Source organism: Quercus lobata, chromosome 8 (genome assembly GCF_001633185.2).
Source record: "Quercus lobata isolate SW786 chromosome 8, ValleyOak3.0 Primary Assembly, whole genome shotgun sequence".
In the NCBI taxonomy this organism is placed as follows: Eukaryota; Viridiplantae; Streptophyta; class Magnoliopsida; order Fagales; family Fagaceae; genus Quercus; species Quercus lobata.
The window spans coordinates 9,288,184-9,298,075 of NC_044911.1; the positions used below are offsets into that span (position 1 = coordinate 9,288,184).

Genomic DNA, 9,892 nt, shown 5'->3' on the forward strand with positions numbered 1-9,892 from the left:
TGGCCCTTCCTAACCATAGTTATTGTGCAATCTCTCTTCAAAGGACCGGAGAAAATCACAAGATTATGGGAGCACCTTAATGCTTTATGATTCTCATCTTCATAATTTGAAGAAAGAGAAATGATATATTCACAATATTTTAACAATATTTTTTACAACAATTAATTAGCACCACGTATATGCAATTTACAGGTGAATACCAAGGACTTATTAATCTAAAATGATGCACAACATTGTTGCATCTCTATCATAAATAAAATACATGCCTTTTTCTTTTTTGGGGGGATAAGTAAACATACATACATCCACATTGGGTCTTAATGAGAGATATATTACACTTCAAGCAAACTATAAGGCCCTCCACAACCTCTTCCTGATTGTTTCTTTTATGATCCTTGCGCTGGCTTCTAGGACATTTGTCTGTTTTGACTTTGTTTTGATTCAGATTCCAGCTGCTTAACCTGTGGCTTATTCGCCTCCTCAAATTTCCTCATTTCCAGTCGCTCAGAATCCTGGCTTAATTTCTTTGTCATTTCCAAATTTTTTCTCAGATGCTGGAGCTCTCTAATATAATAATGTAGTCTGTCTATCATCAACGCAAGGAATAAGGAAAACCCTGTGCAATCAAAAGGACAAGATTTTCACTAATAAGCTTCAAGTTTAACAAGAGAAACACAGCATAAATCTATAAACCAAAAAAATTTCTACTTGTCTAGTAATAATTTTCAGCCTCTTCAACCATAGCTGGGGCTCAATTCTAATATGCATTCTTTGAGGGCTTCATCTTGAGATTGTGTACACAGTAAAAATTAGTCCTAATGTTTAAAAAAACAAAAAACAAACGATAGAATTAAGAATGCTAAAGATACAAGAACATTAATAAAACAACTACAGATAAGATTTCTAAGATTACAATTATTAAAATTTTGTCACATCATAGTATCTAAACAAACATTTATTAGTATTATTTTGGAATCTATTTAAGCTAAAAATTATATAATAAAATCTTTACTACCTATTTAATAATGAATGGTTAGGAATTAGGATCCTAATTCACGACAGGCACAATTTCCTGAAGATTAGAATTGAATGAAAATTAACAAAAAAACTATCAAAACTAAAGAAAAAAAATGTTGAGGCTACAAATAAAGAAATTTACCTATAAGACACGCTTCTAGATGACGATATGCCATGAGAACCTGATCAGTTGGATTAACTATGCCGGAATCCGTAGAACGTTTCTGGATTTTCATTAAACTATATATGCTAGACCCAAACACCACCACCAGTGTCCCTCCCACACTCTTTGTCACCAAAGGACCCCTTCCCTGCTTCAACTGGTCCAACCCCATGATCACTAGCTTCCTTAGCGGGGTCCAAAACAAAAGGGTCATAATCAGTGCCATTTCCGCCAATACAATTGTAAACAAAAGTTGAATCATCTTTGCTAATTTTTCACCAAAAGATTTTACTTCTTTTTGCAGAAATGATGGTTGATTTTGTATGATGAAGTAGATGACCCAAAAGTGAGCCTATATCACGTGTGATGTTCTGGTACTTTTGGTATCTACTTCTACAATTCACATGGTTCAATCCAAGAATGTATACTTTCCATGACCATAGGGCTAGGAGGCACAGAATAGATTAAAAGTGAGAAATCAACGTCAAACATGCTTTATATGTATTTCCTAAAGAGTAATGCGGACAACAACTTTTGTCATAACTTACTTCTATGGCAAGTCGTGAGTGGTGAGATTGTGGACCACCACCACTTTTACTCTACCACTCACAACTTGTCACGTGAGCAAGTTATGACAAAAGTTATGGTTTTAACTTTTCTATTTTCTAAATATGTGTTTGATTCAAATATTATATTCTTTGCCCTATGTATACTCATTTCTTTTAAGACTTTTAACCTATTCCTTTGTGTTTTGCTAGTGAAGCAATGGCTTACTTAATTTATAGGTCAACTTCCCTTTATGCAAGTATATAAACTTTCCATTCAGGAAAAGAAAAGCACATAAACTTTCTATGTAAACAAAGTTAAGAAGGTGATGTTTGTGTAGCAAAGAATATATGCAATAATAGTTTGTGTATCAAAAGAGGTAATATTTTTGTTTAGCAAAGAATATATATGTAATAATAATAATACTCTCACTTGTAGGTAGGATTTATGTACGTTGATCTTGAGTATATGAAGAGGAATGTTATACACATCAATCGTATAAGATAATTTTTAAAAATAGAATATCCTCTGGACAACTTGTATAGGTTTGCCCATTATTTTTACCTTTGATTGGTGAGTCAATGACTTCGTATTTAGGCTCCTACAAATGAAATAATATGTTCGGTTCATAGTATTAGGAAAGAGAAAACACTCAAATTTTTTTTTTTTTTGGTGGTAATGGGGACACTACAAAAAACTCGTCCTATAAGGGCATTTTTTCCTGGCACTTTTCAAAACCACCACCGTAGGAGACTTATAACAAAGCTTTTAGAAACTGCTGGTATAGGTTTACCTAAGGCCAGGTTCAGTGCATTATCTATTACATCCAAGACCAGTAAGGTCATATGGTGCTAGATGAGTCTTCAACACAACATTGCAAGTGCATGTCTTTAAAAATCAGAAATCTAAACAATGGATTTCGTGTCTTTTATGAAATCAACTAACCAGAAATTTCTCTCTTTCCTCCCCCTTCCCTCTTTCGTTCTTTCTTTCTGTATAAGGTGACTGCACGAGTAATATAGCATCACTCTCTCAATTATACTGCCAAATTTTACAGTCACGATTACTTCTCTTTTACCTGCCAAAACCACATTACTTGTCCCTTGTGTTTTTTTGCTTTTTGCTTAAAAAGGAAAGACATGAAACAACATGAAATATTAATAATTAATTAATTTTGATATTAGATATATAATTTTGAGAACATTAATGTTTTCCCATAGTTGGCTTTGTTCAAGAAGGAACAACACAATTGCTTTTCAAATTCTGAGCAATGGATAAGCCGTGGTAGGAGAAATTATTATTTACATCGGAAGGACCCAACAGTCCTCCCTAACCAATGAAATGATGCTATCTATGCAAATGTATGTGTGAATTTCCTAATCAGCACAAGTAATAAAAAAATAAAAATTACCAGATGATATCACATTTGCATAAATAACAGCATTTTATTGGTTAGAAAGTCAGAGAGGACCATGTCAGCCGTTCTCCTGGTGGACCTAATAATTTCTCTCTTGGTAGCCATAGCACATAACAATGTGTAATATTCTAATATGTTACATATTATCTAAATTAAATACTGCATTGAAAGCGTTTAAAATTTGCATGCCTATATAAATAAAGTTAAGGTTTACATTCATTTCGACCATAGAAGAAGTGATTTCTTGAGAGAGAAAAAGAAAGAAAGATGGAGCACATATCTTTTGTAAATTCATCATCTTTATGAAAGGATATTAATGATATTTCTTACGAATTAATTACCTTTTTGGAAGTATAGAAGCGGGAGTTTTGTGCCCCTAATACAACTTTCTACAAAATAAAAATACAATTCTAGGTTTTTTTTTTTTTCACCAAATCTAGATTTTGTTGAAGTCTTGAAGAGAGGAAAATCTAATATGTTAAGTTAAAAAAAAAAAAAAAAAAAAAAAAAAAAAAAAAAAAAAAAAAAAAAAGAAAGAAGAAGAAAGAAATAGGAGGTTAAAATAGGGGGGGGGGGGAATGAGTATTTACCCTTAATTTGAAAACTAAGTAAAAAAATGCCTCTGTTTTGGAACTCGATTTTAATACAATTGAGTTCTTTATAAAACTCGATATCCTCCTCAAAATTGAGTTCTATGTATATTTTTAAGTAGGATTTGACATTAGCAATGTCGAGTTCCACTTAAATTTTCAAAAAAATTTAAATAATAAAATATGCATAGAACTCGATATTAGTAATGTCGAGTTATACATGTAACTCAATTTTGTTAAAATCGAGTTCCAAAAATAGAGGCATTTTACTAAATATCTTTAAAACAGGGGCATTTTGCTACATAGTTATCAAATTAGGAGTAAATATCTATTTTAGCCAAAATTTGGATGTTGTATAACATTGATTGAGCTACGCTAGGATATTCAAATGGAAACTTGGCAGGGCACCCCAAAGTAACCTTATGGGGCTGATCAAATATATTAAGAAGATTTTTGGCCGGCCCAAGAATGTTCAACTTGTCAAAGTTTGTTTGATGTAGAATATTATGTGTGAAGTCATCCTTCATCAATTAATATGTAAATGTGGTCATTACAGATTCCTTAATAGGTTCTTGAGTGAAGCAGCAGTCACTGACGCACCTTGTAATATATAGGACTGAGATTTTGGTATTACCAATGCCATCAAATTTCTTGTTGTGGTAACAATAAGATAGGACATGACTTTTTGCATGGCTAAATGTGTATACCAATCCAAATTTCCATTAATTTCTTTGTCATTTCCAAGCTTGTTCTCAGATGCTGGAGCTCTCTAATATAATATTGTAGTCTGTCTATCATCAACGCAAGGAAAAAGAAAAACCCTGTGCAATCCAAGGGACAAGATTTTCACTAATAACCTTCAAGTTTAACAAGAGAAACACAGCATAAATCTATAAATCAAAAAAATTTCTACTTGTCTAGTAACAATTTTCAGCCTCTTCAACCATAGCTGGTGCTCAGTTCTAATATGCATTCTTTGAAAGCTTCATCTTGAGGTTGTGTACACATTAAAAATCAGTCCTAATGTTTAAAAAACATAAAAAAAAAATGATAGAATAAAGAATGTTAAAGATACAAGAACATTAATAAAACAACTACAGATAAGATTTCTTAAGGTAAGCCTAATATTGAGTTCTTAAAATCTAAATTACAGTCGTTAAAATTTTGTCACATCATGGTATCTAAACAAACATTTATTAGTATTATTTTGGAATCTATTTAAACTAAAAATTATATGATAAATTATTAACTACCTATTCAATAATGAATATAGTTAGGATCCTAATTCATGACAGGCACAATTGCCTGAACATTAGAATGGAAACAAAACATTTCTATCAAAAACTAAGGAAAAAAAATGTTGAGGCTATACATATAGAAATTTACCTATAAGACACACTTCTAGTTGACGATATGCCATAAGAACCTGATCAGTTGGATTAACTATGCCAGCATCCGCAGAACGTTTCTGGATTTTCATTACACTATAAATGCTAGACCCAAACACCACCACCATTGTCCCTGCCACACTCTTTGCTACCAAGGAACCCATACAAGCGTAAACAAAAGTTGAATCATATTTGTTAAATTTTCGCCAAAATATTTTACTTCTTTTTGCAGAAATGATGGTTGATTTTCTATGATGAAGTAGATGACCAAAAAGTGAGCCTATATTACGTATGATTTTATGGTACTTTTGGCCTGGTATCTACTTCTGGAATTCACCTTGTTCAATCCAAGAATTTATACTTTCCATGACCCTAGGGCTAGGAGGTACAGAATAGCTTAAAGTGAGAAATCAACGTCAACATGCTTTATATGTATTTCCTAAGGACGTGTGTGTTTTGAGTCAAATATATTCTTTGCCCCATGTAGTATTCTCATTTCTTTTAAGATTTCTATCCTATTCCTTTGTATTTTGCTAGTGAAGCAATGGCTTACGTAATTTATAGGGCAACTTCTCTTCATGCAAGTATATAAACTTTCTATTCAGGAAAAGAAAAGCACATAAATTAACTTTAAAGAAGGTGATATTTTGTGTAGCAAAGAATATATGCAATAATATTTTGTGTATCAAAAGAGGTGATATTTTTGTGTAGCAAAGAATTTATGTAATATTAATACTCACTTGTAGGTAGGATTTATGTGTGTTGATCTTGCGTATATGAAGAGGAATGATACAAATCAGTTGTATAGGATAAACATGTTAGGTTCTAAGGATTTATGATCTAAATGTTTTAGAACTTCAATGCGTAATGTTGGCAAACCATAATCAAAACTTAGAGTCTAGATTTAGGCTACTCAAAGTATGTTTATTGTAAAGTTGGAATCGAGTGATTGCTGGAAAATTACTATTCACTTTCTGCAAGGCTTGATTGATCAAAAATTAGACTCGATCAATCGAAGCTCGTACTGAATGTTTTTCTGTAGATTTTTCCAACTCAAGCTCAAGCCCATATGACGTGTAGGGTTTTATGTTTTACCTTAAGTATAAAAGGAAAAACCTCAGCCACGTTTTTAAGTTGTTGTTTATGCTGTGTGTGAATCTCTTGTGAGATCTAAATGTGTTTGCTTTCATACATACTTAGGGTTATCAAGATCAAGATTAATATTGAGAGCTTAGTAATCGTTTCAGTTGCTACATAAAGAGCTTAAAAAAAAACACAAGTGGGAGTACTTGTGGTTGCTGTGGATCATGGAAAGAAATAGTCCGTGGACTCTGAGCTGTCAATGGTTGTAGTAGTAAGTTTTCTACTCCAGGTAGCAATAGGATGTTAGTGGTCTAAGTCGCTATTGTAAAACTTCAATTCTTTCATAGTGGATCCGGTTTTACCTTGAGGATAGCTAGGTTAAATCCTCCCCAGGTTTTTTACCGGTTTGGTTTTCTATGGTTATCATATTATTGTATTCTTTATTTTACACATTGTTTACTTGATATGATTTACTTGTATTAACCTAGATTTGAATAATTTACCTAAGTTTATCACTTGACTAAATAACTAGGTTAATCTGTTTGTGTTTGAGGGGTCTAAAAACGTACAAGTAGTATCAGAACGGATTAGCTCTAGTATTTAGGTCCTTTGATCTAAGAATTGATCCTTGACCCCTATTGTCATGGAACATGGTCACTCTCTTGTGATCCCACCTCACTTTGATGGGAATAACTATGCCTACTGGAAAATAAAGATGAAACCGTTCCTGAAACTTATTGATGAGAGAGTCTGGAATTCCATTGAATACGGATGGGAGAAGTCCACTACTCCAGTTAGTGAGTGGCAAACTTCTCAGAAAGAAACAGCCGCTTTTAATAGTAAAGCCATGAATGCTATTTTTAATGCTGTTTCTATAGAGGAATTCAAGAGAATCTCTAATGTTGAGGCAGTGGTGACTCCAAGATTTTTTTTCAGGGTGTTCTTTAAGAATTTCTAATTTAAAGTCAACACGAATTCGCTTAATAGATGAAGATGAATTTTGCACAGGAGATAAATCTTGGGTACGTGGTTTTTTTATCAAATACTTGTCCATAATTCTAGCAAAAGAATAAACAATAAACTATAAGTTCATTTGAAATATTAATAAAATTATTAATTATTGTTGTTTAGTTGTTTCATTAATTTGTTTGTCTTTTATAAACTATAATTTGTTATATTGTTATTTCATTAATTATAAAATTATTATTTATTGTTTAGCCTAATATAGTAACATAATTTAATTTATTTATCTTTTATAATGTATTGATTAATTAAATCATTAATTATTTTTTATTAGTTGCTTCCTCCAATTAATTATTGGTTAATTAAATAATTATTTATTAGATATACTGCTGCACTAGCACACACCCACAAACCCATGTGCATTTACCCCGACCCCATGCCCCCATCCACCCCCCAATTCCAACGCCCCATGGCCCCAATCACAAGACTAAAACCAATCAAATAAAGCTAATTAATTGTATCTCACTAAAAACACAACACCAACACTAACACTAAAAGACAATTAATTTATCTCACCAACACCACACCAACACAGTGCAAATATTAATAAATACACCATCGGATAACTCCAAAAACAGGGCAAAACTTAATAAAAATTTATAAAGTACAATAAGCAAAAGGCAAAACAACAGGCAAATGACCATCACATTTCAAAGTCTTAGAGAGAGAGAGAGAGAGAGAGTCACACCTGTGTACAACTCCTCAAACTCCTCCTCCGACAGATCAGAGAAAGGAGTGACTCCGTCTCCGTGGACCACCGTGGGGTCCAGCACTTAGTGAGATCTGGCGATCTCCTTTTCCATCCATTCTATTGGTCGTCTCAAGGGAAAAAGCGAGTGACCCAAGGCCAGCCACAACGTATCCCAGTCGTCCATCGTCATCCACGCCAAGCGTGCCACCTCCGAAGCCGCCGTCATGTCCAAGAAGCTCCTTCGTAGCACTGGCAAGGCGGCGTGGATCGCCGACACCACCTTCCTGATCCTAGCTGTGCCACTCATCATTGAGATGGACCGTGACCAACAACTCACCGAAATCGAGCTCCAAAATGCCAGCCTCCTCGGCACCGCTCCCACTCCCAAGTGAGTGTGACACAAAGGGAGACCTTTTTGCTTCTTTCTTTTTCAATTTGGGTTTTCGAAAAGTTCCAGACTTTTTTTAGAGATAGAGACAGAGAGAGAGTTTTTAATTTGGGTTCTGTTTGAGGCCTGATCTGATTTCAGTATATTAGGTTCAGGGTTTTTTTTTTTTTTTTTTTTTTAAGAATCCATGGGTTACTGGGTTTGCTACCATCTGTTGGGCTTGCCGTGTGCTTGATGTTGGGCTTGCCGTCCGTTGCCTTTTTTTTGAGAATTTGTGGGCTTGTATCTTGTTCTGTTACAATTTTTTTTGGGCTTGAAAGTAGAACAAATAAAATTTTTTTTATTGAGGGTGTTCCTAAATTTTTTTACTGAGGGTGTTCCTAATTTTTTTTTAAAGGATAAGCAAATAAAAAAAATTTAATTAATATGTATAATTTTTTTTTTCCAAGTTCAGGGTGTTCCTGGTAACACCCTGAACATAACGTGGCGTCGCCACTGTGTTGAGGTTACTCATACTGCTTGGAATATTCTTCAAACTGTGCATAAAGGCACAACGACAGTTAAGATAAACAAACTGCAGCAGTTAACTACTAGGTTTAAAAGTATTAGATGTTGGGAGGTAATGCAAAATGGGGCTGCTTTAGGCAGTACACCCAAGACCTCAATAGCTCATGACCAACCGATAAAGCTAAAGTTCATGATAAGACTGTTGAAGTTGATTTGATTAAGCTAATTTGACTTTAATTGGTTCCTTAAGTTCTATTTGAAACCTAATCTAATCACTTTGCAGGCATGGAATCAATCCCAAAAAACCAACCCTTCTAACCTTAACAAGAACAAATGTATGGTGTATAGGGTTTGTGTGAAAGTCAAATATGCCAAACCGGAATAATGCTTATGGTGATTGAGTTAAAGGGAACATAGAGAAGTTTCTTCGTGGCTAAGCAACAATCAGGTTGGCCTTATTTTTATCTTCTTCTATTTCTTTTCTTTTCTTTTTTTTTTTTTTTCTTTTTCTTTTTTCTTTTTCTTTTTTTTGGGGGTTTTTTTCCCTCCTCATATGCTCAGTACTAGCTAGATGATATACAGAATTTAACTATTTGAGAGCTCAAATGTTTTGCTGGTTTAGGTTTATTTGAAAATTTTACTTCATTAATCTTTGACACATAACTGAATGAGCAAAATTAGAGTTGTAATATAGTGAGAAGAGAGAAATGGAGAGTGGAGGTAAAATTAACGTAGTTCGGCCTGTACATAAGTTCTATTACGTTGAATCTAGACCAATTACAATTTACAATAGGCTCAGGTCTTGGGCCTGATATCTCTAACAGTAAAAGCCCTGCATTGTCACGATACTTATTTGTTTTTTGATTGCATCAATTACTTCCAATTCAATTCGTATGAGTAAAAGATCCATGGATAAATAAAGAAGGGAGTATTTCAAATCGTGGCTAAATTTTCAATTTATGATGTGTATGAAAGAGATTGAATCAAAATAGCTATTGAACAATCGCTTTGGTTTACTAGAGACATCAACATGGTATGTTGTTTTAGCTAGAAAGATTGTTACAATCCCAGTCTTCTAT

The 9,892-nt window shown here is 33.5% G+C and overlaps 1 protein-coding gene across 1 annotated transcript; it reads right to left on the reverse strand.

Moving 5' to 3' along the window:
* Positions 1 to 290: 290 nt before the first annotated feature.
* LOC115958319 lies at positions 291 to 1,646 on the reverse strand. The gene is made up of 2 exons (XM_031076720.1): positions 1,160 to 1,646; positions 291 to 616 (listed from the first exon to the last, which is right to left on the reverse strand). Exons 1-2 carry the CDS (start codon positions 1,440 to 1,442, stop codon positions 408 to 410), a joined length of 492 nt encoding a protein of 163 aa, XP_030932580.1. The 5' UTR covers positions 1,443 to 1,646; the 3' UTR covers positions 291 to 407.
* Between the last annotated feature and the right edge of the window lie 8,246 nt (positions 1,647 to 9,892).

Excerpts from the sequence above, each read along its gene's own strand:
- LOC115958319 (XM_031076720.1), bottom strand. The coding sequence starts at position 1,442 with ATGATTCAACTTTTGTTTACAATTGTATTGGCGGAAATGGCACTGATT. Across the intron at positions 617-1,159 it reads TCTAGAAGCGTGTCTTATAG|GGTTTTCCTTATTCCTTGCG; the intron begins GTAAATTTCTTT and ends TTGATTGCACAG.